This window comes from Bubalus kerabau, chromosome X, assembly GCF_029407905.1.
Source record: "Bubalus kerabau isolate K-KA32 ecotype Philippines breed swamp buffalo chromosome X, PCC_UOA_SB_1v2, whole genome shotgun sequence".
NCBI classification, from domain to species: domain Eukaryota; kingdom Metazoa; phylum Chordata; class Mammalia; order Artiodactyla; family Bovidae; genus Bubalus; species Bubalus kerabau.
In genome coordinates, this window is record NC_073647.1 from 107,180,721 (window position 1) to 107,208,576 (window position 27,856).

At 43.5% G+C, this 27,856-nt stretch overlaps 2 protein-coding genes across 11 annotated transcripts in view; both read left to right on the forward strand.

The window, feature by feature from the left end:
- Positions 1-818: 818 nt before the first annotated feature.
- On the forward strand, positions 819-7,961 carry TSPYL2 (TSPY like 2). Of its 2 annotated transcripts, none has more exons than XM_055564571.1 (7): positions 819-1,762; positions 3,147-3,257; positions 3,383-3,494; positions 3,575-3,720; positions 3,835-3,932; positions 4,265-4,995; positions 7,288-7,961. In XM_055564571.1, exons 1-7 carry the CDS (start codon positions 947-949, stop codon positions 7,413-7,415), a joined length of 2,142 nt encoding a protein of 713 aa, XP_055420546.1. In that variant the 5' UTR covers positions 819-946; the 3' UTR covers positions 7,416-7,961. The 2 variants fall into 2 exon arrangements, with proteins under 2 accessions (XP_055420546.1, XP_055420547.1); XM_055564572.1 differs by having other exon boundaries at positions 3,180-3,257.
- Positions 7,962-12,990: 5,029 nt separating this feature from the next.
- The window catches only part of KANTR (KANTR integral membrane protein), a 70,834-nt gene continuing 55,968 nt past the window's right edge, over positions 12,991-27,856 (forward strand). For 3 of the 9 annotated variants that reach the window (XR_008708625.1, XR_008708628.1, XR_008708626.1), the window contains exons 1-2: positions 13,003-13,212; positions 13,326-13,399. The gene's annotated coding sequence lies outside the window, so the exon portion shown is untranslated. Of the gene's footprint in view, positions 13,213-13,325; positions 13,400-13,483; positions 16,449-27,856 lie in introns of those variants that run through there. The other 6 variants (XR_008708627.1, XR_008708624.1, XR_008708623.1 and 3 more) reach the window with 6 other exon arrangements.

Below are 27,856 nucleotides of genomic sequence, written 5' to 3' on the forward strand. Positions count from 1 at the left end.
TCAAAAGCAGCATTTTTTTGAGGAAATTTTTTGGGGAAAAATTCCTCAATTTTTTGAGGAAATTGAGAGGAAAGGGTGTAAAGAAGTATGGAGTTGATGAAGAAATAGAAAGTCCTAGAAAGATCTAGCAGATGAACTGAATCACAATAATTTTCATGACGCAGAGGAAGTTAGTTTTTTGGTGTGATTATTATTGCTAGAGCCATTTTGCAGAAATGGGAAATGCCACGTCAAAACCTGGCCCCAAAAGACCTTCGATTTCTAAACCCCAGGCTCCTTCAGGGCCACCCGAGCCCCGAGTTTGCCGCCTCAGAGCTCGCCGCTGCAGGGGCGAAAGCAGGGCCGAGGGGAAGGGGCAGATTTAAGAAGTGCGTAGTTGCTGACAGGGAGGGGGGAGGAGGGAGAGAATGACAGCGAGGCTCTCGAGTCTATCTGAGCACATCCTGCTCACTGCTTGCGCTTGTTTTTTGTTTTGCGTTTGGGTCTTCAGAACCACTGGTACTTTTCCCATTGGATAAAACATTGGAGGGTGAGGGAGAGGGGCTTCTTCCCCTCAGATCTCCCCGCGGCCAATCGACCTGCACAGTCCAGACGGTCGCTGAGGGAGTCAGCCCGGTGATTGGCGGGCCTGAGGGAAGCCAATGGGAAAGTGATGAGGTGCGGTGTTGGCAAGCAGATTGCGTGCGAGCAGGCGGGGGGCTAGGGGGCGCAAGGGCCGCCGCGACGGCTGGCAGCCAATGGCGAGGCGGGACGGCCCCTGGCGTCACGAGGGGGCGGGGCCTGACAATTGGCGCGGAGGGAGTACGGCAGGAGCTGTGGGAGGGAGCGCCACAGCGAGGCTGAGAGCGGAGCTGGTCGCGTGAAGCTCGGCATTTTCGCTTCAGGCGTGACGAGCAGCGGCGGCCCGGCCGAGCGCGAAGGGCCGAGCTGTGCGAACGCGGTCACCATGGACCGCGCAGATGAAGGGCCTCCGGCCAAGGCCCGCCGCCTTAGTGGCTCTGAGCCCCCTCAGAGTGAGCTGCTGCTGCCGCCGCCGCCGCCACCTCCTCCTCCTCCTCCTCCTCTCCTGCGCCTGCCCCTGCCTCCACCTCAGCAGCGCCCGAGGCTCCAGGAGGAAACCGAGGCGGCACAGGTGCTGGCTGACATGAGGGGGGTGGGACTGGGCCCCGCTCTGCCCCCGCCTCCGCCTTATGTCATTCTTGAGGAGGGGGGTATCCGCGCGTACTTCACCCTGGGGGCTGGGGGTCCCGGCTGGGAGCCCGCAGTCGAGTCAGGGTACGGGGGGTCGCCCCCTCTCGCGGAGAGCCTAGAAACGCTCTCTCCCTCAGAGGTTTCTGGAGAAAGCCTGGAGATTGACTTCCAGGTGACGGAGCCCAGCAGCTTTGCAGTAGAGAAGGCCCTAGAAACCTGTAGCTCAGGGGGGCGGGGGTACCAGAGGTTAGCCGGTCCAAGAGGGAGAGAAGAGACCGTCATCATCGTGGAAGACGACGACGAGGATGAAAAGGAAAGCGTGAGGAAGAGGAGGAGGAGGAGGAAGAGGAAGCCCAGGAAGGTGAAGAGGGAAAGCCTAGAGAAAAATGCCGAGAAGATAGAGTGCATCCTGCAGGCTCTGGAAAACATTCAGCTAGACCTGGAGGCGGTGAATATCAAGGCTGGCAAGGCCTTCCTCCGCCTCAAGCGCAAGTTCATCCAGATGAGGAGACCCTTCCTGGAGCGCAGAGATCTTATCATCCAGAATATCCCAGGCTTCTGGGTCAAAGCAGTATCCTTGTCATCTATACTCATGGGCCAGGAGCCCATGACCAGAATTGGGTGGGGGGCGGTGGGAGGAGGGACAGACTGGGTGAAAGGGTGTGGGGGCGGGCCCCTGTTGGAAGAATGAGGAAGTCTGGTGGAGAAGGGATGGAAGGAGTGTGGCAAAACATCAGAGAAGCTGAACTGGGGATGGTGAAAGGGGAGGGGGGGCCCATTAAAACTGGACCACAGGGACTTCCCTGGTGGCCCAATGGCTAAGACTCTGTGCTCCCAAAGCAGGGGGCCCCGAGTTCAGTCCCTGGTCAGGGAACTAGATCCCACATGCTGCAGCTAAGATCTGGTGCAGCCAAATAAATAATTAAATATTAAAAAAAAAAAAAACTGGACCACATATGGGAAAGGGAAAGAGAAGGAGCATAGCATTAAAAGAAAATGGATCACAGACAGTGAAAGGGGGAGGACAGAGACACACAGCAGAAAAATTGGATCAGAGATGGTAAAAGGAGGAGTGGGGAGAGGGGGACATGGAAGATAAACTGACTCAGAGACAGTGAAGAGGGAGGGGAAGGGCATACAGCAGAGAATTGGCCCAGAAAGGGTACCCAAGTCACACATGGCTGTGCATGCCTAGGTTTCTACTTAGATTCTAGTGAGACCCCAATCCTGGCTGGAGAGGAGGGGGGCAGAGCCCTGAAGAATCAGGAAAAGGGGTATCTAGGAATAGAGATTAAGAAGTTAAATGAAGGAAATAATAATAATTCACTGTTGGTGATAAGCTTATCTCTGGGGGACCATGTAACATATTAGAAACACATGGGTTTAACGTCCTAATAGAATTACATGGACACAGACACTTGACACTGTCATACATACATATCACATGATCACAGGCCCCCAGTACCCAGGCACAGTATTATGTGGCCACAGGTCCTCAGTACCCAGACCACACCATCACCTGGACACAAGCTCTCAGACACAGACACACAACATTATGTGGATACATACCCATAACACCCAAATATATAACATCATGTGACAACAGGCCATCAGCAACCAGATATAGTATCATTTGGATATGGGCCTTTAACCCCCAGACACACAATGTCTTTTGTGAACACTCAGAGACACAACATCACTTGGGTATAGACTCCCAGCACCCAAACACACAGCAGATGTGAACCATGGCAGGGCCACCTAATATAGAGGTTTGATATTTTTAAACACAGGCTCTCACCACATGGTATCATGGGAATAAAAGTATGGGTCTTGTTGCATGACCTACTTGCTCCACATACATCACATGAGCACAGAAGGAATTCTGCTCCAGCCTCTCTTTTGTTCTGCCCTGCATAGCCCCGCCTGGCCTTCCTTCCCTCCTTCTCATTGAACAGTCACTCCTTGACCTAAACTGCTCCCTCCATCAGTTCCTCAACCACCCCAAAATTTCAATCTTGATCAGCCAACGCGATGAAGACATTTTCCGCTACTTGACCAACCTACAGGTCAGGCCAAAGAGATCTTTTCTACTAGGACTGGGCAAGGAATCTGGTCCTTGGAGGTGAGGGGGGATTGGGTGGGAGGGGCCACAGTGTGGTGGGAATTCCACCATTACCCCCACCCTGAGCAGGTACAGGATCTCAGACATATCTCCATGGGCTACAAAATGAAGCTATACTTCCAGACAAACCCCTACTTCACAAATATGGTGATTGTCAAGGAGTTCCAGCGCAACCGCTCAGGTAAGAGGTAGCCCCAGAGCAAATTCATCCCCCCATCTAACCTTGTCCAGTGCCCTCTCTATAGCCTCCTTTTTCCCCAGGCCGGCTGGTGTCTCACTCCACCCCAATTCGCTGGCACCGGGGCCAGGAACCTCAGGCCCACAGGCACGGGAACCAGGATGCCAACCACAGCTTCTTCAGCTGGTTCTCAAACCATAGCCTCCCAGAGGCTGACAGGATTGCTGAGGTGGGGCCCCTCCTGGCATTGCCAGGGAAAACCTTGCTAGGCTTACCCTTAGGGGATTGGGAGTAGGCTCTGGGACTTGTGCTCATAGCTCTCTTCCCCTGTCTCTTTCAACAGATTATCAAGAATGACCTGTGGGTTAACCCTGTGCGTTACTACATGATGGGAGAAGGGGGCTACAGAACAAGCAGAAAGAAGCAAGAAAAAGAAGAAAGGTGATGGCAGAGGGTTGATGGCTGAGAGGTGGTTTGTTAAGGGTGGGGCAAAGACTAGGCTAGTGTCACACAGTATTCATAGAGCCAAAAGGGACCTTTGAGATGATCCAATCCAATATGTTTTACAAGTGGGTAAAACATATTGCCTAGAAATGGGGTGTGATTGGCTGAGGTTATGCTCTCAGGGGCAGAAATGGGACTCTCCCCACCTAGCCTCATCCCTGGGAACCCTTGTAGCCTATTGCCTCCCCTGTTACCACCTTTCAGTGTTTGTCTGCTCTGGGTACATCACCTCCCACCAACCCTATACTCAACCCCAGACTTCCCCACAGTAAAAACAAGGATGAATATGAAGTGGTGATCATGGACGACTCTGATGACTATCACATCGTGGAAGACATTATTGGAGAGACCTCAGACAGTGATGGTATCACCGACAATGAGACCATTCATGATGTCAAGATCTCTGACTTCATGGAGACTACTGACTGCTTCGAGACCACTGACAACGAGATAACTGACATCAGTGAGAGCCTCTGTGACAGCGAGTGCCCTGGCCACAATGAGACCACCGACAACAACGAAAGCCCCAATGACAATGAAACCACTGATAACAATGAGAGTGCTGATGACAAGGAGAGTACCAATGACAACAGTGAGAACCCTGAAGATGACAACACTGATGAGAACGAAGAGAACCCTGATGACAACGATGAGAATGCTGATGAGAACCCCAGTGGTGATGAGAACCCCAAAGATGGCAACCAAAGGAGCAATGGCAACAACCAGGACAGTGACAATGAAGGAGACAATGATGGCAGTGATATTGAAGATAATGATGGCAGTGAAGATGACAATGAAGGTAGTGATGATGATGGCAACGAAGGTGACAATGAAGGCAGTGATGATGACGACAGAGACATTGAAGACTACGAGAATTACCTTGAAGACCCTGACAAGGATCACCATAACAATACCAACGAGGATGACTATGAGGACGAAGTAGAGAACATCTCTGAAGAAGAATCGTCAGTGGAGGAAGAGGAGGAGGGCAGTGAGGAAGGTGAGCTGGACCCTTACCTTTTATGTTTTGTTTTTTTCTTTGGACCCTCATCTTTTGTCTTACCTCCTTTCTCTTCTGTCAGAGAAAATCCGGCCAGGGTCAGAGTATCAAGGCATGAGCACAATCTGCTCTTGTGGAGAAAAGAAAAAAGCATTCTCAGGAAGTTTTTAAATTAAGCAAGGCCAGGAAACATCAAAACCAAAGAAACAAATTTCAGTTCTTGGTGATAGGCAGATAGGTTGTAACAGAGCACAAGACAAATGAAGCAGAGAGAAAAGATAGGAGGTAGTGGGTGGTAAATTAAGACAGGTTCACACACACAGGGAAAAAAGTGGCAAACACATTGCAATTCAGCACACTCTGTACCCAGCCCTGGCCTTCTGGGAACTCCCAGGCTTGATTGGGGAGCTGGGGGTGAAGTGAACAGTGTGCTCAGTGATCCCAGAGGAGGGAGGAGCTAATTTTATCTCCAGAATTAGGAAGGGGAGAACTAGAGAAAGTAACATTTGAATTGGAGGCTGCCTTCACATTAAGGAGCATTATGGGGCATTCTTGGTGGAAGGGATCACATGAAAAAGAACCTAGAAGGCTGAAAATGCATAGTCTGTCTGTCAGGGTTTACCAAGTTGTCTTCTAAAGACCCTTCACCAAAAGGTTCTCACAAAAGGTTCAGTGGTCAAATATATTGGGGAAATACTGCATACAATAATGTCCTTATGTAGAGTCACATGTACATTGGCACCTGAAAGGCTCTGATAAATCCTACTCTAAGAAACCTATTTAAACATTGTGGAAGTCAGCATTTCCCAAACATTGATCACAGAAGCCATTGTTCACTGTCCACCAAAAAAAGCATTTTGGGAAATGCTGAGGAAGGTTGCACATGGAGGGTTGAGGGAGAAAGCAGTATTTAAGGTAACTGCCATGTTTGGTTCTGGCCTGGATGACTGGCCAAAGGAAGCACCATTTCATGAGATGGGGAATGGCATGGCAGTGGGATTGGTGGGATGCAGAGAAGAACATGGAGTTGGAAGGGCTTGTTGGACACAGGTACAGGTGTCTGAGAGGCAGGTGGTTAGTGGTATGTCTGGGAAGTCAGAAATTGTAAAGAAAGGAGGTAGGTAACAAGCCAGGGCAGAATCCTATATCTGGATTCTGGGGCCAGTTAATGTTAATTGGGTCCAATTAACATTAATGAAGTGTTTACTATGTGCCAGACACTGTACTAAGGGTTTTCTTGCTTTAAGTAATTTAATTCTCACAGCAACTCTTAAGAAGTAGGTACTATTATCCTCCTTTTATAGATGGAGAAACTGAGACTCTGAGAGGGTAGAGTTAGGAGGAGAACTAAGTCATGGAACATTCTGAGAAGGAAGGAATTGTCAGTAGTGTCCAGTGGTCCTGAAAGGACAAGTAAAATGAGGGCCGGGATGTGTTCATTGTATTAGCAGCTGAATAGATCATCTGTGACCTTGGGAAGAGTAGTTTCAGTGGCTTGGTAGGGGTAGAACCAGACCACAATAGGAAGAGGGAGGGATGAGCAGGGGTTAAGGTAATAGAGTCAAATCTTGGCTAAGAAGTAGATGGCAGAAGGCAGACAAGGGGTATGTTTGAGTTTGGCTGTAGGCAGGCAAATAGAGGAGAGGCAGCCCCGTGGGGGAGGTAGAAGGAGCAGGAGGACCAGCCACTCCTGGGAGTTTTGGCCATGGTATCCCTGGCAAACTTCCATTGAGGGCACCAAGAAAGGAGGAGTTGAATAAGTGAGTAGATTTAATCTAGACATATTTTTAGGTAGGGAAACTGAGGGAATTGCCGGCCTCATCCCCTCCTACTCAGTGGCATCTCCTTTCAGAAAAGGGGAGGCAGAGTTATCTGCACAACCCTAGTGTGGGAGCAGGGGTGGGGAATTGGGCCAAAGAAGACAGACTTAGGCCTATTTGAATCACACCAGGGAAAAAGAGGGAGCAGCCTCTGGATGAATAGAAGGTTTATTCAGCTGAAGTCAGAGCTCAGGAAGAGACACACATATTGCATACACTGGGAGAAAAAGCTACTTTCAGAGATGTATCAATTAGGACAGGGGCAGCCCACCCTGCCTTCCTGCTTTCCTCCCACTGCCCCTTACTCTCACACACATACTTAGCTGCTTGTTCCAAGCAGAGGTGCTTGATAAGTGATCCCAGGCCCCCCAAAACCTGACTGTGGGCTCTGTTCCCTATGAAGAGTGATATCTACCCGTCCATCTAACCACCCTCTTCCATTTTCCCCTCCTTGATTCTCTGTCCTGTGCAGGCAGTGAGCAAGGGGAGAACAGCAATGAGGAAGGAATCGAAGACGACTCAGGAGACTCCGACATGGAGAAGGTGCTTCAGGTCCAAAACCCTTGGGCCATCCCTGGAAAGAGGGGCCAAATGGGATAAACGTCTTACCCCTTCAGGGGCTGCTTCTCTTCTATATCCTTCTCCCCCTGCCCCATTTGCCCTCCCTATCAGCTAGGGCCGAGCGGCCCCGCATTGCACTTCTGGGGGGTGATTGACTTCGTACACGGGTTTAAAGTTTATTTTTATGGTTTAGTAATTGAGAAATTCTTATTTTGGGGGGGAGGGAATGGGGGCTTCCCCCTTCCTTTTAGCCCTCCTCCCCCGCAGGCTTCTGTGTGCTGCTAAACGTATTATTGTGATGCTTTGGTCAGGGCCCCTCTATCCCCCTCCTCGTGCTGTGTGGAGTGGACACCCTTAATCCCGAAGCGGGGAGGGCTGCTGTGGCCTTGGGGGGCTCTGCTGCCACCCTGTTCTCCCAAGTCTCTCTCTTTTCCTCCACCCCTCGCCTTTCCCAGCTGCGCCCGCTAGCCTGCCTCGGTGTCTATGCAAGGCCGCTTCGCCATTGCGGTATTCCTGTCCCCCTCCCCCAGAAGTCCCGCCTCGTTCCCTCTGGACCCTGGTAATCCTAATAAAAGTGTGAGCAAATTCAAAGTGCTGTTTCGAGTCTTTTGTCCCACTCGGTGCGCGGTCCCCAGCAGCCAGTCTCCGTTCCCACAGGCCTGCAAGTAGGCGCCTCGTCTATGCAGGGGCCAGGAAGATGGTAGTTGCTGGGGGGTGGGGGTGCCTAGCTAGGGGCGAGCTCCTCCCAACCGCAGAGATGTTGCGTCAGGTCAATGCGGACCATCCTGACCAATGGCAGGGCGAGGCTGAGGGAGCCCCTCCCTCTCCCGGAGGCCGCAGTAGACCCAGGCAGGTAGCTAACAGCTTCCCACGCCTTCCCCTCCGCGCACGCGCACAGAAACGCCCTGCGCTCTGGAACATTTTATTCAGTGATCTTTTTATTTATCATGCGTCAAACCTTTCCTCGGGCCTAGTATGAGCTGGGAGAGGGGGAGCTAGAGGAATCCATTTTTTTCATTCGCATGTAGTGAAATAAAAATGATATCAGTTAGGATTTAATCCAGTAATGCATAAGTGCTCTCTCAGGAAGAAGGTGCATGATCTCTGGGGCTGTACCTGGGAGAGAAGGCAAGAAAAGAGCCCTGGCTGGGGAGTTTGCATAGAGAGAAAAGCAGGGCTTTCTGGTGGCTCAGTCGGTAAAAAATCTGCCTGCTATGCGGGAGACCAGGTTGGATCCCAGGGTGGGGAAGATACCCTGGAGAAGGGAATGGCTACCCACTCCAATATTCTTACTTGGAGAATTCCATGGACACAGGAGCCTGGCGGGCTACAGTCCATGGAGTCGGAAAAGGTCGGACACGACTGAGCGACTAACACTTTAACTACTTTTCAAAGGAAGAGAAAAGGAAAATTACTATGTAGCTGTGTTCTTGCCTGGAGAATCCCAGGGACGGGGGAGACTTGTGGGCTGCCGTCTCTGGGGTCGCACAGAGTCGGACACAACTGATGCGACTTAGCAGCAGCAGCAGTGGGGGCAAGGCGGGAACGGTCAGGAGTTGGACGTCTGAAAGACAGGCTTTATCTGGGAGATATCTAAGGAAAGGCCCAATGGCTTTACGTTTTGGATACAGGAAATTTATTTCCACGAACACCACAGAAACCTCCCAGATTCTTTATGAATCATAATAACTTACACAGAGATCCCAGACATCTGGGTATGTCTTCTGCCATATACCTCCCGAACTTATGGCACCCCACTCCAGTACTTTGCCTGGAAAATCCCATGGATGGAGGAGCCTGGTAGGCTGCAGTCCATGGGGTCGCTAAGAGTCGGACATGACTGAGAGACTTCACTTTAACTTTTCACTTTCATGCATTGGAGAAGGAAATGGAAATCCACTCCAGTATTCTTGCCTGGAGAATCCCAGGGACGGGGGAGCCTGGTGGCTGCCGTCTATGGGGTCACACAGAGTTGGACACTACTGAAGTGACTTAGCAGCAACAGCAGCTCTTATTTTGGGGAAGGCTTCAGAAGGTTTGATTTGTGTTTTACATCATGCCCTCTGCTGGCTAGCAGGAGCATTGATTTGAGGGAGGGAGAGCAGTGAAGAAGTTGATGCTATACCTAAGGTGAGAAAGGCGTGATGGGGAAGAATACGGGAGGTTTTTAAAATATTATCTTTTGGAAGTTTTAGATTTACAAAATCATTGCAAAGATAATACAGAGAGTGTCCCTATACCCTACCAGTATACCTTACCAGTTCCCCCTGTTGTTAACATCTTACATTTGTATGATATGTCTGTCACAATTAATGAACAAATATCAAAACATTATTAACAAAAGTCCATATTTCCTTAGTTTTCACTAAATTTTATTTTTCTCTTCCAGGATGCCATCTAGGACACATTACATTCAGTCATCATGTCTCCATAGACTCCTCTTGGCTGTGACAGTTTCTCAGATTTTTCTCATTTTTGATGACTTGGAGTCATCAACATTTGAGGAATACTAGTCAGGTATTTTGCAGGATGTCCCTCAATTGGGATTTGTCTAGTATTTTCCTCATGATTAGACAGGAGTTATGGGTTTGGGAAAGGAGGATCATAGAAATAAAGTACCAGTCTCTTTGTATCATATCAAAGGTACATGCTATCAATATGTGTTATCACTGTTGATGTTAACTTGACCACCTGGCTGAGGTAGTGTATGTCAGGTTTTTCCACTGTAAAGTCACTCCATTCCCCCACCTTCCATACTGTATTCTCTGGAAGGAAGCCACTAAGCATAGCCCGTGCTTAGGGAGTGGAGAGTTATCCTCCAACTCCTTGATGGGGAAGTATCTACATAAATTAATTGGAATTCTCCTGCACAAAAAATGTGTGTATTCTATGAGTGCTTTTAAGATGCTAGAATCAACAGGCTCTAAGTATAGAAAAAGAGGGACTGAGAGAAGTCAGAGATGACTGCCAGGTTGCTGTGGGACCTCCTGTGAAATGATTAGAATACTAGATCTTGGATATACTCCAGATTGTGATAAATGTTTTGGGGAAAGCATGGTAGCTTGGATGCCTCTGGTTCTAACCTGGGACCACACTATCAGAAGTGGGTAGAGGAGACTCTGGCCCAGAAAGGGGAACATCTTGCCCCAGGGCCAAAGCTGAGAGTACAGGATGCTGAGTCAAGGCATCTTGGGCAAAGGAAAGAAACACCTATGTGCAGTATCTGGAGTCAGTCCTAATGAGCATGTGATGAAGTGGAGGGGAGGGGAAAGCAGCAGGGGCAAAGGACCTGGAGAAAGATAGCCTGGGTATCCTTGCCTGAGTCTACTCTGGCACACAACGTGACTCCCTCACCCTCTCTAGAGGGTCTCAGTTTTCCCATCTCCAGACAGACTAATTGTGCTGGGGGATCAGCCCAGGAGAAGCAACCAGCCTAAGATCCCAAATGGAGTCTAGTCTTAAAGCAAACCTCTGAAGTTTGCTAAATTAAATTCCTAGCCTCTCATCCTGGCTCCTCTTTACTCATCCTGTCAGAAAGGGCCTCTGACTTCAGAGACACTGTTAGGACCCAATTATTGGTCCTAATTATATTAATTAGAATATTAATTCTAATTGTATATTAATATACTGTAGTATATTAGTATTACTATAATATATTAATTCTATTAATACACTATTAATTATTAATATATTAGTATATTAATTCTAATATACTTGGCCAGGATGCTCATGTCCTGGACTGAGGCATGGGAGAAGAAAATGTTCTTTGTCTAGGGTGACATCTTTTCCCTGTGCCCTCACTCCTCAGTGTGTGGTGTGGCTTCAGTTCTGCCCAGTCTGGTCCTCCAAAAGGGAGGACTGTTCTAGAAGTCCTTAAGGTCACATCCAACTCCAGAATATAGTCTTTGCTGAAGACCAATGAAGACAGGTCCATCTGCTGGGACCCCAAACAGAAACCAGGAGGAGAGTGAGGAACTGTGCCCCAGGGCTTGTTCCCATGCTGAAGCTACTTGTCTTTATATCCATCACAACTCACCCCACTCCCCTGAAGCCTGGAGCAACTTCCTGAGGGTGAGGTTCCCAGGACTTCCTAGGGCCAGACCTTTAAAGTGCCACCCACTTCTGTGACTAAAAGTAGATTGGCAAGGACAAAACTAAATTCAGGAAACTAGATCCCTCCTTCTTTGGTGACCAAAAAGGCCATCAGTGGCTCCCGTGGTTGGGAATGTGGAGGATGGTTAGGGAAGCATCCTATTTTTCATTCCATAAACATTTATTGAGCACATGCTGTGTGCCTGATAGAAACTCAGTGATAAGAATACAGCAAGGGAACATGAATAGACCAAGTTTTTGTCCCCCTGGAGCACAGAGTTGAAACAAGTGTTTATAACCATTTTTGGGTGCTATGGACCTGCTTGGTGATCTGGTGAAGCCTATGCATCTTTTCTCAGAAAACAATATCTTTTGAATGCATAAAATAAAATAATTAGAGCCATAAAATATTGAGTATATTTAAATATTGTTATTAAAATATGGAAAAACAAATATGTGTTTTTGCTCCTTGTTAACCCATTCAATCACAAGATCTAATGGACAGTCTAATGACAAATATGCTTTTGAGATATGAGATTATATATTTCAAGAAATGTGCAACATCTATAATATGACATGAAAATCTCTGTAATTTCTATTAGTGATGGAGTCACGGGTACTATTACTACTATGGTGAGTTATATTCTTTGCTGAAAAGATGCTAAATTTCAATTACAGGAGAGTGGGAAAAAAAAAAAATTTTCCCCCATCCAAATTCAGGAACCCCTCTAAACCCTGTCCCAGCTGGACTGGAGTGAGGTTTGTGAACCCAAATTAAGAAACCCTGATAATAGGAAGGGCCTTCCTGTATCTCCTTCCTTCTTAAACCCTTTTCGTCTGGAGGACAGAAGCCGGGGGTTTTACTCTGGGTCGTACTGCTGTGTGACCTTAAGTCAATCAGTTTGCCTCTCTGAGCCAAAGTTCCCTAAATCTGAAACAACGGCAAAGGCAAGAATTGGGACGGGAGACCTTAATTATTTATGCTCCAGGCAACTAATTTATGTTCTCTCATTGAATCGCCTATAGAATGGATGGCATTTTCAGGTAAGATTTTAAAAATTATCTTCCCATTTCACAGATGGTTAAGCTGAGGCTCTGAATGAGGTTGTCACTTGACCAATGTCTTAATCAGCAAGTAGCGGGGGCTGGTGGATGACTGGCCAGACGCCTATAACCACCTTATCCTCCAGGGATAAAACTGGGAACTACTTTCACTTTGAGCGAGGAAAACCTGGCTCAGAAATGCCTGCAGGCTAGCGGAGCGGTGGTTTACGGAGAATAAAACGTCAAGAAGCTGCGCATCTCAGATTGTCCAGTGACTCGCGCCAGGCCTCACTTTGGGCTTCGCGCCTGCGTGCTCCCAACCAACCGCCCGAAGATGTGTCGAACCGACTGGCAAAGAGCGATGACGATCGTACTCCTGGCCAATCCTATTAAAGAATGGGCTTGTCTCATAAACCAATCAAAGACCCCCAGAGGGGCGGGTTTTCTTGGGCTTGGATCCTAGCTGGGTGTGGGGGGCGGTAAAAATAAAGTGTTTCCACCTCCAGCCAATCCCAGGGAAGACAGGAGGGCACTCCTCCAATAGGATCCTGGAGCCGTCGGTAGCAGTGGCGGCCTGAGACCACCCCTAACGCTCTGGCAGGCGGGAGGGACGCATCCGGTGCATTCGCGAGATCCAGTTGCCGGTACCTGGAATCTGCTTGCGCGAGGCAGTGGCGACACCGACGGCCCGAGGTTCCCGGTGAGACTCTGTCAAGACTGGGGGTAGGGGACGCGGGGGGAAAGATGCCCAGCTGGAGCGCGTGAGAGGTTGGACCTGGGCGAGCTTTTATCCCGGCGGCCTCTCAACCCTAGGTCACCAGGTTGCGGAGGATCGTGCGGGTAGCAAAAGGAAGGCGAGTGCTCCTGCGGCCCCAGACAGCAACCAGGTGAGTACCCTGCGGAGCCCACCCCCATGCCCGCCCTCCGCGCTCCCCTCATTTCTGTCTCTTGGTAAACGGTGTACTTTGCAGACCTTTGCAGGTCTGCAGCTCACGTGATTGTCTGCTTGCTTGTCTGAAAGTCTCCGTCTCTCTCTGCCCACTCCACTCCCCCTTCCTCTGTGTCTATCCCCACCTTTCTGTCTGCCTTTACCTTTCTGTCTGGCTCCCTCTCTGAGACATAGGAGACCACCCAGACCTAGAAGGCTGAATGCTGATCCAACCAGTAAAAACTAGCTGTAAAACCTCGAGCCCCATCCAGCTGGGCCTCAGTTTTCTCATCCGTCAAATGGGAGTCTAATATTCTCCTCAGACAATACATGTGCCTCACTTTGCCCTGCTACCTGGCCCCTAGAAAAGTGTCAATAAATAATAACTGTTATGATTGAAAAGAATATAGTCTCTCTTGGCCTTTGCCTTTATTTTTTCCTGTCTCTGACCCTCCCCCCACCCAAATTGGTTCTTCTTTGTGAATGTTTCTTTCTCTGTTATTGCTTTTCCTCTTTCTGCCTCTTTCCCATCCCGAAACAGGTTAGAGGTACATTGTTTATAGCAATGAGCTTGGCCTAAGAGTGCCTATCAGCTTAGTCTGGGGCTCTTGTCTGTTCTGTGGGTAAAAAAAACGGAGCCTGGCCTTAGGCTGCTTCTGGCCTCCTTGAGGAGACAACCCTCTTTGTTCCCCAGCTACTGTGTTAAACACGTGAGACCTACCCCCGTAGGGTGGGGAGCCGCTTAGATGAAAAAGTGAATCAGGTTCCTATCCTGTATCATGTTAGTTACTACAAGAAAACCAGAGACCAGGGGTCTTCTCATTACAGCCCCGGAGTTGACCAGGTGTCTGGAACTCACCTTCCGTCATCAGCAAAATCCCCTTCACTCTCACCCTAGTTTCTGAATAGTCCTGTTGGGTTTTTTTTGCCTTGCCTTAGTGGTTCGCATACCTTTTGGACATAGCACTCCATTTTTATAATGTACATTTTGAAATATCTCCTTCACTGTTCTGAACTGAAGTGCATAGATAATAGAATCTGTCTACACACATAATTCCCCTCAAAACCAATATAGTGTCCTAATTGGATATAAGGGAGAAGTAAAGGAAAAATAATTTATAATAAAGCAATATATATTTCGTTATCTTTTTTTTTCTTTTAAAATATATATTTCAATATGTAAAGGCTGGGATATAATTCCACCAGAAGACATAATGGAGTGGTCTTGAACATAATGGAGTGGTCTTGAACATAATGGAGTGGTCTTGAACATATAATGCTTGTACCTGGGAGTGTGACAGCTACACTGTGACTCAGAAACCACGGATAGGGTGATGTGATTTTCCTAGATGATGAGTAGTTCTTCATAAGGTTCTAAACAAAACAAAGTGCAATCTTCCCTCAATTTATATGGTTGTTGAATTACTGGAAAAGTCATTATATATTAAAATCCATGATCTGGCTCCCACAAGCTCTCTGATCTTATCTCCTATGACTCTCCCCACTTACTCCCTCTCTTTCACCCATCCTGACCTCCTCTAGGCTACTTGAACATATTAGGCACACATCCATCTCAGGAGGTTGAACTGGGCCATCCCTTGTACTTAGAATGCGCCCCCCTCCAATATCCACAAAGCTCATGCCCTCACCTCCTTCAGGCCTCTACTCAGATGTCACTTTCTCAATGAGGCCTACCCTGACCTTCATATTTAAAATTGTAGCACTCCCCTAGCACATACCCTGCTCTGTTTTTTCCATAGTGCTTCTCACCCTCTTACATAACATAATTTACATCCTTATTATGTTTGTTGTTTATTGTCTGACTCTCCCACTCAATTGTGAACTCCAGAAGGGCAGACATGGTTGGTTTGTTTTGTGTCCTGATGTATCCCTATTACCTGAAACAATGCTTGGACATAGTAGTCTCTCAATAAATGTTTATTGAATGAATGAATGAACGAACAGGTTTTTCACCTACGTGATTGTCTGATGGAACATTCTAAAGTTGTATGGGATGCGTTATGATTGTTAGCCATGTGGAGCTGTTTTGTGCATTGCAGAATGCTGAGCATCCCTGGTCAGTGCCCACTGAATGTCACAAGTAATCTCCAATTATTGTGACAGTCAAAAATGCTCCCAAAACACCCCTTGCCTGTCTGTTCAGTCCCTCACTGAGAACAACTACTTGAACAGAAATCTGGCTTTTCCCTGAGCACTCTGTTCCCCCAGCAGCGCCGTCATACCCCTCTTGCCAGGAGATTAGGACATGAGAGTAGGTGTCCTCACTCTATATGTCCTTTCCAGACATTTTTTCTCCCTCCTCCTTAAGCATTCTGTTTTTTTTAGAATTAAAACCTTCTTATTTTTAAATAATTTCAGACTTTTTAAAAGTTATAAAAACAATACAAAGAATCCCCATATATCCTTCACTTAGATTCCCCAAATGTTAATAAATTATATAACTACATTTCAATTATCAAAATTAGGAAATGAACAATGGTACAATACTCTTAATAAAAGTATAGAACCTATTTGAATTTCATCATTTTTTCCACTACTATAATTTTTCTATTCTAGGGTCAGATTCAGGATTCCACATTGTGTTTAGCTGTCATATCACCTTAGATAGTTTTTTTTAGATAAGCAGCAAAAATTTATTGTATAACATGGGATTATACCCAATATCTTATCATAACCTGTAGCGGAATATAATTTGCAAAAAAAAAAATACATAAAACAAAAACAGAAAATCTAATCCCTATGCTATACACCTTAAACTAACACAATATTGTAAATCAACTATACATTTTTTTAAAATTTCAGTTTACAAACCTGTAGAGAAGGAAAGCCCAACATATATATTATACACATTTCTATGAATATAGTTTGTCCATGAGAATACATGAAAATTTTTATTATAGTCAACAATGAGAAATTAGCATGTGTCAATGCAATTATTTCTTCAATCAAACGTACTTATTTAGGTTATCTCCAATAATACATCATTATGTACTTTTTTCTTTTTTAAATTATGAAAGTATGATAACACATTTATAGGAGACTTGAAAAATACAGAGCAAATTTACATATAGTTCCACTATATAGTAAGTACAATTACTTTTTTAAGTAGATAAATTAAGATTTTTAGTTGGAGTTTCAATATCAAACTCTCAAAAATTAATGGAATGAATAAACAGAAAAGTATAAGGATATAGTAGACCTGAAAAGCACTATGAACCAATTCAACGTAATTAAGATTTATACAATTTTCATACAACAGCAGGATACAAATTCTACTCAAGTTCCCATAGACTATAAACCAGGAGACACTGGAACATATCAACCCGGGGATTGAACCTGGGTCTCCTGCATTGCAGGCAGATTCTTTACCAACTGAGTGACACTGGAACATATCCAGGGATAGAAAACAAGGTGCAAACACTTCATGGTCTGAAAGTATTGAAATCATGTAGAGTCTGTTCTCTTATCACTGTGGAATTATGTTAGAAATCAATATCAAAAGATATTCAAAAATAACCCACATATTTTCAAGTGCAATGTGACATTTACCAAGAGAGACCTTTGACTTAGCTGTTGGAAACCTCAGTAAAGTTAAAACACTGAAAAAACAGAGGGTGATTGCAGAGAAGAAAGTATTTAAATGAGAAGTTAATATCAAAGATTCTTTAAAAAAAACATATATTTGGAAATTAAATGTCTACTTTTAAATTATGAGTGTATCTAATAAGCCATAACAAGAAGAATTAGAAAATATAAAAATAAAAATGAAAAGAGAATTTATCAGAATTTGTTGTATGCAGCTGAAGCTGCTCAATGCAACTAAATACTATATAGAATCTTGACTAAGGTATGAAAACAAATAATGGACACTAACATAAAATTTTGTGAAATTTGAATAAAATCTATAGTTTATAATTCTGTATCATATGTTAATTTACAGGATTTTTTTTACAACATAGTATTTTTTTATATTCTCAGAATTGAATTAGAAATTTCAAGCCTCATTCAACTTTTTTTTTTTTTTAAATCACTAAGTTAATAAGCTTTCTAGACTTTTAGCAGTAATACTAGATGCCAGAATAAATGGAACAATATCAAAGTTTTGAGTGAATATAAATTAAAAATCTAGCATTCTATTCATACTTAGTCAAACAAGTGGAATCAAAATGTCATGATTTCTTTGGCTATGCAAAAAGTTGTAAGTTTTCTAAAATATATATATTACACATACTACATTGTATTATACATACTATATATGTATACAAAAGCTTTTCTAAACTTGATAAAGGCTTGAAAAAGAACAACAAAAAATGAGACTGAGAAACTGGAAAAACAAACTAAATGAAATGCGAGCACTGGATATGAAATAGAAAAAGTGAAACAAGCTAGATAAAAGATCATCATATAGTCCAATTGTTTGTAAACATGTTTGCTTATTAGAAACACATCTGGAGTTAAGCTTTGGAGAAAAAAGCAAAACCTCAGCATTTGTGTTTTTCATACAATTCCAGGATAATTCTGATATGCATTTGGATTTTAAAAATTGATTGCAGGTTTTTCTATTAAATGGTAGTTTTATGATATAGAATTCTATTATTTCTGTTGACCAATCATGATACAATGGTTTTGAATGAATAATAGTTACAGCTTCCCTGGTGGCTCAGACGGTAAAGCGTCTGCCTGCAATGCGGGAGACCTGGGTTCGATTCCTGGGTCGGGAAGATCCCCTGGAGAAGGAAATGGCAATCCACTCCAGCACTTTTGCCTGGAAAATCCCATGGACAGAGGAGCCTGATAGGCTACAGTCCATGGGGTCGCAAAGAGTCGGACACGACTGAGTGACTTCACTTTCATGATACAATGGTTTTAAATGAATAATAGTTATATAATCACAATAGTAAAAGATGTTTATCAGTTTTCACAATCAATGGACAAAAAATAAAAAGATAATTACAATTGCTAGCCATAATGGGAACATGATTAACCTAACAATATAAAATAATCACATACAATTTGGGGGATTAAGTGGAAGGATGTGGTAAGTGGAAGTGCATACGTGCACATGTGTTTTCATCCACCCAGCCAGCCTGTGTCTTTTGTTTGGTGCATTTATTCTTTTCTTCTTTTTTTTTGTTTGGTGCATTTAATCCATTTACATTTAAGGAAATTGTTGATATGTATGATCCTATTACCATTTTCATAATTGTTTTGAGTTTGTTTTTTGTGGGTCTTTTCCTTCTCTTGTGTTTCCTGCCTAGAGAAGTTCCTTTAGCGTGTGTTATAAAGCTGGTTTGGTGGTGCTGGATTCTCTTAACTTTTACTTATCTGGAAAGCATTTGATTTCTCCATTAAATCTGAACAAAGAGTCTTGCAGGTAGAGTGTTCTTGGTTGTAGTTTCTTCCCTTTTATCACTTTAAGTATATCATGCCATTCCATTCTGGCTGGTAGAGTTTCTGTTGAGAAATCAGCTGATAACCTTATGAGAGTTCCCTTTTATGTTATTTATTCTTTTTCCCTTGTTGCTTTTAAAATTTTATCTTTGTCTTTAATTTTTGTCTGTTTGTTTATTGTGTGTCTCGGTGTTTTCCTCCTTGGGTTTATCCTGCTTGGGACTCTGTGCTTCCTGGACTTGGTTGACTATTTCCTTTCCCATGTTAGGGACATTTTCAGCTATTATCTCTTCAAATATTTTCCCAGATCCTTCCTTTCTTTTCCTTCTGGACCCCTATAATGAGAATGTTGGTGTATTTAATGTTGTCCCGGAGGTCTCTTAGGCTGTCTTCATTTCTTTTCATTCTTTTTTCTAGATTGTGTTCTGTGGCCATAACTTCCAGTATTTTGTCCTCCAGGTCATTTATCCATTCTTCTGCCTCAGTTATTCTGCAATTGATTCCTTCTAGTGTATTATTCATCTGTGTTTGTTCTTTAGTTCCTGTAGATCTTTGGTAAACATTTCTTGCATCTTTTCCATCATTATTCTGAATTCTTTATCTGGAAGGTGCCTATCTCCAATTCATTTAGTTTTTCTGGGGTTTTATCTCATCCCTTTGACATAAATTTCTGCTTTTTCATCCTGATTAACTTTCTGTGATGTGGTTGGTTTTTGTTCCAGCAGCTGTGGGATTATAGTTCTTGCTTCTTCTGTCTGCCTTCTGGTGGATAAAGCTAAGAGGCTTGTATAAGCTTCCTGATGGGAGGGACTGGCAGTGGGAAAACCTGAATCTTGCTCTGGTGGGCAGGGCCATGCTCAGTAAAACTTTAATCCAGTTGTCTACTGATGGGTGGGGCTGCGCTTCCTCCCGGTTAGTTGTTTGGCTTGAGGTAACCCAGCCCTGGAGTCTACAAGCTCCATGGGCCTAGGCCAAGGCTCAGGACTACTGCTGCCAGTGCCCGCATCTCTGTGATGGGCCACTGCTGACCCCTGCCTCTGCAGGAGACCCTCCCATATGAGCAGGTCGGTCTGGTTCAGTTTCCTGTGGGGTCACTGCTTTTTTTCTTGTGGGTCCTGGTACATGCAAGATTTTGGTTTTGCCCTCCAAGAGTGGAGTCTCTGTTTCTCCCAGTCCTGTGGAAGTCCTATAATCAAATCCTGCTGGCCTTAAAAGTCAGATTCCCTGGAGATTCCTAGTTCCTATGCTGGCTCCCCAGGCTGGGAAGTCTGACCTGGGGCTCAAAGCCTTCACAACAGTGGGAGAACATCTTTGGTATTATTTTCTCTAGTTTGTGGGAGAAATAGATGTGGGCTTTGATTTTATCATGATTGCAACCCTCCTACTGTCTTGTTGCAGCTTCTCCTTTGTCTTTGGAAATGGGGTAACTTTTTTGGTGTGTTCCAGAATCCTTCTTGGGTTTCCCTGGTGGCTCAGTGGTAAAGAATCTGCCTACAATGCAGGAGACCCAAGTTCAATCCCTGGGTCAAGAAGATCCCCTGGAGAAGTAAATAGCAACCCACTCTAGTATTCTTGCCTGGGAAATCCCATGGACAGAGGAGCCTGGTGGACTATAGTCCATGGAGTTGTAAAAAGTAGGATATGACTTAGTGACTGACTAAACAACAGCAAGCATCCTCCTATCGATGTTTGTTCAACAACTAGTTGTGATTTTGGTGCTCTCAGGAGAAAATGAGCACACATCCTTCTACTTCGCCATCTTGAATGGTACTCTCTCCTTAGACACTTTTAATCTGGTACAGTTCTTTAGTCTTTCTTGGCCTTTCATGCCTTTGATACTTTTGAAGAGTCCTAGGCAGTGATTTTATAAAATGTGGGTTTGTCTGATACTTCCTTGTGATTATAGTTATGTAATTTTGGCAAGGATGCCACAGAAGAGATGTGCCTTCAGTGCTTATATCAGGAGGCACATGATGTCAGTTTATCAATACTGGTTTTGTTCACATTGGCTTTGTTAAAGTTGATGTCTCCAGGTTTCTCCATTGTACTCTTTTTTTTCCTTTGTAATTAATGAGTAATTTATGGAGAGTTACATTAAGATTATATGAGTATCAACCACTTCATTTTAAATCTCAGGTCATCAAACTATACCATCACCTGTCTGTCTGTTATAGTCAGGTACAGACATACACACGTACCTGCCTCATGCCTCATGCCCCATTCCTAGAAAAATTTAGCTACACTGTTACTCTCTGTAACACTACTCCAGTCCTACTTCTTGGTGACTTTAATATCCTCACAGATGACCCTTCCAATGTTCTTGTCTCTCAGTTCTGTAGTCTGTTTTTCTATGGTATTCTTGCCTTCAGCCACACCTCAGGCGTGCACCCTGATAGTCTTCCCCGTCTTATCAGTTACCTGTGACTGCATCACCTCCATAATCTGTTTCAGGTATCCTGCTCTCCAACCAGTAACTATCGTTCTAGCTCACTCCTTCCAGCACCCCAATTCCAACAGCCCTTCAATGCCACTGGGATTGAACGTTTTCACTACCCTTTACTTTCTCCAGGTTCCCATGTCCTTCCTTTAATCAGCTTAGATTCCATGGTCCATCAAAATAATCATCCCCTTGCATACATCGTCACTTCCCTTGCTGCCTGTCACTATAGCATCCTTATCAGGCAAAACACCAGCCCTGCTTAAATCCAACTCTGCCAGCTCCACTGTAATTCCCTAGACCATTCACTGTCCTACCCTTCTAGATGACTATTTCATGCCTTCTCTCTCCTCAAATCTCCAACACCTCCTCTCCCATCCTAGGCTCAGGCTGCCCACTTGATTGAACATTTTAAACCATCAGAAGAAAACCTCCACAGATTCCCATTACTACAGCCAAATACCAAACAGCATCTGTACTCACATACTCTGCCTTGTTTTTCGTTATTATGGAAACACTGTCCATACTGTCATCAAAATCCTGTTCTTCCAGTTTGGCACTAGATCCTATCCTCTTACCTACATGAGGATATTGCTTCAGCAATTTCTCCCTCTCTCCTGCCTCAATTTCCCCCCTCTACAAGATTATTCCCACTAGCACACAGACATCCTGTTATTGCTTCCATGTCTTTGTTACAGCTTTATTGAGATATATTTCACATACCATAAAACTCACCCTTTTAAAGGTACTATTCGGTGATCTTTAGTATATTCACAGCATTGTGCAGCCATCACCGCAGTCAATTTTAGAACATTTTTATTCCCTCCAAAAAGAAGCTTCATACTCATTAGCAGTTACTCCCCACGACTCCCCCTCCCCCCACCCTAGGCAGCCACTAATCTACTTTCTGTTTCTATTGATTTGTCTCCTCTAGACATCTCATATAAATGGGATCATACAGTATATTGGCCCTTGTGAGTGGCTTCTTTCACTTAGAATATGTTTTCTTTTCTCTTGGGTAGATACCTAGGAGTGGGACTGCTTGGTCATATGACAACTCTGTGTTTAACTTTTTGAGGGACTGTCAAAACTGTTCACAAAAGTGGCTGCACTAGACTTCCCTGGTAGTCCAGCGGTCAAAACGCTGTTATTCCACTGAAAGGGGCATGAGTTCTGTCCCTGGTCAGGAAACTAAGATCCTACATGCCTTGAGGCAATGTTTAAGGGTTTAAGGGTTCAATTTCTTCATATCCTCAACACTTTTTATTTTATTGTCTGTCTTTTTTATTATAGCCATCCTAATGAGTATGACGGAGAAGGCAATGGCACCCCACTCCAGTACTCTTGCCTGGAAAATCCCATGGATGGAGGGCCTGGTGGGCTGCAGTCCATGGGGTCGCTAAGAGTCCGACACGACTGAGCGACTTCACTTTCACTTTTCACTTTCATGCATTGGAGAAGGAAATGGCAACACACTCCAGTGTTCTTGCCTGGAGAATCCCAGGGACGGGGAAGCCTGGTGGGCTGCTGTCTCTGGGGTCACACAGAGTTGGACACGACTGAAGTGATTTAGCAGCTTAGCAGCAATGAGTATGAAGTGGTGTCTCATTGTGGTTTTTATTTACATTTCCCTAATAATTAATGCTGTTGAATATCTTTTCGTGTGTTTATTGACTATTTGTAAATTGACTATTTGTACATCGTTTTTGGAGAAATGTCTACTTAAATCATTAGCCCTTTTAAAATTAGATTATTTATCTTTTTATTGTTGGATTGTAAGACTTCTTTATATATTTTAAATATGTCTCTTGTCAGATATATGAATTGCAAATCTTTCCTCCCATTCTGTGGGCTATTTTTTCACTTTCTTGGTGGTGTCCTTTGATTCACAAAAGCTTTTAATTTTGATGAAGTTCAGTTTATCTGTTTTTTTCTTTTCTTACTTGAGCTTTTTGTGTCATATACAAGAAATCATTCCATAAACCAAGGTCACAAAGATTTATTCCATTGTCTTCTTCTAGGAATTGCATGGTTTTAGCTCTTAAATTTAAGCCAGTGATCCATTTTGAATTAATTTTTGTGCTTGCTGTGAGGTAGCAGTCCAAATTTCGTTCTTCTACTTGTGGATATCTACTTGTCCCAGCACCTGTTGTTGAAGAGTATTCTTTCCCTCATTGGATTGTCTTGACGACCTTGGGAAAAATCAGTTGACCATAAATCATAAATGTAAAGGTTAATTTTTGAACTCTCAATTCTAGTCCATTGAATTACATATTTGTCACTATGCCAGACCACACTGTTTTGATTAAATTAGCTATGTAGTCAATTTTTAAATCAGGAAATGGGAGTCCTCCAACTTTGTTCTTCTTTTTCAAGATTGTTTTGGTGAAGTCCTTTGCATTTCCATATGAATTTTAGAATCATCTTGTCAATTCCTGCAGAGAATCAGCTAAAATTTTCATGGAGATTGTGTTGAATCTGTATATTAATTGGGGAAGTATTGCCATTCAACAATATTAAGTCATCCAGTCCATGCCTTCTTTCTTTCAAAAGTGTTTTGTATTTTCAGTGTACAAGTCTTGCACTTATTTTGCTAAACTTATCCTAGATATTTTATTCTTTTTGCTACTATTATAAATGGGGTTGTTTTCTTACTTTCACTTGCTGATTGTTTAGTGCTAGTGTGTAAAATACAATTGATTTGTTTATTGATTTCTATCTGGTCACATTTCTGAACTTGTTTATTAGTTCAAATAGGTTTTTTTTTTTTAACTGGATTCCTTAGGAGTGTCTGTGTATAAGATCATGTCATCTACAAATAGAGGTAGTTTTACTTTTATTTTCCCATCTGGTTGCCTTGTGTTTATTTTTCTTGACCAGTTACCCTGTCTAGAGTTATAGTATTGACTAGAAACAACAAGAGCAGACATCCTCATCTTATTCCTGATCGTAGGGGGAAAGTATTGAGTAGTTCTCCAATAAGCGTGTTGGTAGCAGTTGAGTAAATTCTCTTCTACTCCTAGTTCCCTGAGTTTTTTTTTGCCACATATGGATGTTCAGTTCAGTTCAGTCGCTCAGTCATCTCTGACTCTTTGCGACCCCATGAACCACAGCACGCCAGGCCTCCCTGTCCAACACCAACTCCCGGAGCCTACCTGAACTCATGTCCATTGAGTTGATGATGCCATCCAACTGTCTCATCCTCTGTCATCCCTTTCTCCTCCTGCCCTCAATCTTTCCCAGCAACAGGGTTTTTTAAAATGAGTCAGCTCTTCACATCAGATGGCCAAACTATTGGAGTTTCAGCTTCAACATCTAACCTTCCAATGAACACCCAGGACTGATCTCCTTTAGAATGAACTGGTTGGATCTCCTTGCAGTCCAAGGGACTCTCAAGAGTCTTCTCCAACACCACAGTTCAAAAGCATCAATTCTTCAGCACACAGCTTTCTTTATAGTCCAACTCTCACATCCATACATGACCACTGGAAAAACCATAGCCTTGACTAGATGAACCTTTGTTGGCAAAGTAATGTTTCTGCTTTTTAATATGCTGTCTAGGTTGGTCATAACTTTCCTTCCAAAGAGTAAGTGTCTTTTAGTGTCATGGCTGAAATCACCATCTGCAGTGATTTTGGAGCCCCCCAAAATAAAGTCTGACACTGTTTCCACTGTTTTTCCATCTATTTGCCATGAAGTGATGGGACCAGATACTATGATCTTAGTTTTCTGAATGTTGAGCTTTAAGCCAAATTTTTCACTCTCCTCTTTCACTTTCATCAAGAGGCTCTTTAGTTCTTCTTCACTTCCTGCCATAAGAGTGGTGTCATCTGCATATCTGAGCTTATTCATATTTCTCCCGGCAATCTTGATTCCAGCTTGTGCTTCCTCCAGCCCAGCGTTTCTCATGATGTATTCTGCATAGAAGTTAAATAAGCAGGGTGACAATATACAGCCTTGACGTACTCCTTTTCTTATTTGGAACCAGTCTGTTGTTCCATGTCCATTTCTAACTGTTGCTTCCTGACCTGAAGACAAGTTTCTCAAGAGGCAGGTCAGGTGGTCTGGTATTCCCATCTCTTTCAGAATTTTCCACAGTTTATTGTGATCCACACAGTCAAAGGCTTTGGCATAGTCAATAAAGCAGAAATATATGTTTTTCTGGAACTCTCTTGCTTTTTCGATGATCCAGCGGATGTTGGCAATTTGATCTCTGGTTCCTCTGCCTTTTCTAAAACCAGCTTGAACATCTGGAAGTTCACGGTTCACGTATTGCTGAAGCCTGGCTTGGAGAACTTTGAGCATTACTTTACTAGCGTGTGAGATGAGTGCAATTGTGCGGTAGTTTGAGCATTCTTTGGCATTGCCTTTCTTTGGGGTTGGAATGAAAACTGACCTTTTCCAGTCCTGTGGCCACTGCTGAGTCTTCCAAATTTGCTGGCACATTGAGTGCAGCACTTTCACAGCATCATCTTTTAGGATTTGAAATAGCTCAACTGGAACTCCATCACCTCCACTAGCTTTGTTCGTAGTGATGCTTCCTAAGGCCCACTTGACTTCACATTCCAGGATGTCTAGCTCTAGGTGAGTGATCACACCATCGTGATTATCCGGGTCGTGAAGATCTTTTTTGTACAGTTCTTCTGTGTATTTTTGCCTCCTCTTCTCAATATCTTCTGCTTCTTTTAGGTCCATACCATTTCTGTCCTTTATCAAGCCCATCTTTGCATGAAATGTTCCCTTGGTATCTCTAATTTTTTTGAAGAGATCTCTAGTCTTTCCTATTCTATTGTTTTTCTCTATTTCTTTGCATTGATAGCTGAGAAAGGCTTTCTTATCTCTCCTTGCTATTCTTTGGAACTCTGCATTAAAATGGGTATATCTTTCCTTTTCTCCTTTGCTTTTCGCTTCTCTTCTTTTCACAGCTATTTGTAAGGCCTCCTCAGACAGCCATTTTGCTTTTTTGCATTTCTTTTCCATGGTAATGGTCTTGATCCCTGTCTCCTGTACAGTGTCACGAACCTCATTCCATAGTTCATCAGGCACTCTATCTATCAGATCTAGTCCCTTAAATCTATTTCTCACTTCCACTGTATAATCATAAGGGATTTGATTTAGGTCATACCTGAATGGTCTAGTGGTTTTCCCCACTTTCTTCAATTTCAGTCTGAATTTGGCAATAAGGAGTTCATGATCTGAGCCATAGTCAGCTCCTGGTCTTGTTTTTGCTGACTGTATAGATTTTCTCCATGTTTGGCTCTAAAGAATATAATCAGTCTGATTTCAGTGTGCCCATCTGGTGATGTCCATGTGTAGAGTCTTCTCTTGTGTTGTTAGAAGAGGGTGTTTGCTATGACTAGTGCATTCTCTTGGCAGAACTCTATTAGCCTTTGCCCTGCTTCATTCCATACTCCAAGGCCAAATTTGCCTGTTACTCCAGGTGTTTCTTGACTTCCTACTTTTGCATTCCAGTCCCCTATAATGAAAAGGACATCTTTTTTTGGGTGTTAGTTCTAAAAGGTCTTGTATGTCTTCATACAACCGTTCAACTTCAGCTTCTTCAGCATTACTGGTCGGAGCATAGACTTGGACTACCGTGATATTGAATGGTTTGCCTAGGAAATGAACAGAGGTCATTCTGTAAATGATCCAAATGGATGTTGGATTTTGTCAAATGCTTTTTCTGCATCTACTGAGATGTTCCTGTGGAGTTTATGTTTGTTCTACTAATATGGTACATTACACTGATTAATTTTCAGGTAGTAAACTTAACTTTGCATTCCTGAAATAAATCCTAATTGGTCATTTTATTTAACACTTTTTATATGTAACTGAACTTGGTTTGCTAGTGTTTGGTTGAGGATTTTTACATCTGTATTCATAAGGGATATTGGTCTGTAATTTTCTTGTTTTTGTTTGATTTTGGTGTCAGGATAATACAGGTTGTATAAAATGAATTGGGAAGTGTTTCCTCCTGCTTTTTAGAGGAGTTTGTGAAGGATTGATACTTGCTTTGTGTATGTCTTATGTCTTTTCTGTTCCCTTGTTCTTCAGTTCCTCTCCTTATGTATCTAGTAGATATTTTCTATTATAAATTTTTAATTTCCTTGTTAACTCTTTATTTTTGAGTTAAGTTCTTAGTTGTTGCCCTGAGGATTACATCTTAACTTGAAACAATCTACTTTGGGTTAATTCTAACTTAATTTCATTAGTATGTAAAAGCTTTGCTCTAGTATACCTCTGTTTCCTCTTCCCTCCTTCATAGTATCATTATCGTACAAATTACCTCTTTATACACTATAAGCTGCCAACACAGTTTTATTATTATTGGTCTATGTAGTTGTCTTTGTCTTTTGTAGTTGTCTTTTAAAACAGATAGGAAAATAAAAGTCTTACAAACAAAAATACTTTCTGTCATAATACCTGTGTAGTTACCTTCAAGTTAACATTTAGTGTGCTTTCATTTCAGCTTTAAATTAGTATTTCTTGTAGGATAAGTCTACTAGTAACAAATTCTTTCAGTTTTTGTTTATAACTTTTTTTCATGTTTGATGGACAGTTTAGCTA

What these genes read in the sequence shown, in the direction of transcription:
- TSPYL2 (XM_055564571.1), top strand. Translation starts at nt 947, where the DNA reads ATGGACCGCGCAGATGAAGGGCCTCCGGCCAAGGCCCGCCGCCTTAGT. An exon ending in CAGGCTTCTGGGTCAAAGCA is followed by an intron (nt 1,763 to 3,146) that starts GTATCCTTGTCA and finishes CTCATTGAACAG; the next exon opens with TCACTCCTTGACCTAAACTG. An exon ending in GGAGGAGGGCAGTGAGGAAG is followed by an intron (nt 4,996 to 7,287) that starts GTGAGCTGGACC and finishes TGTCCTGTGCAG; the next exon opens with GCAGTGAGCAAGGGGAGAAC.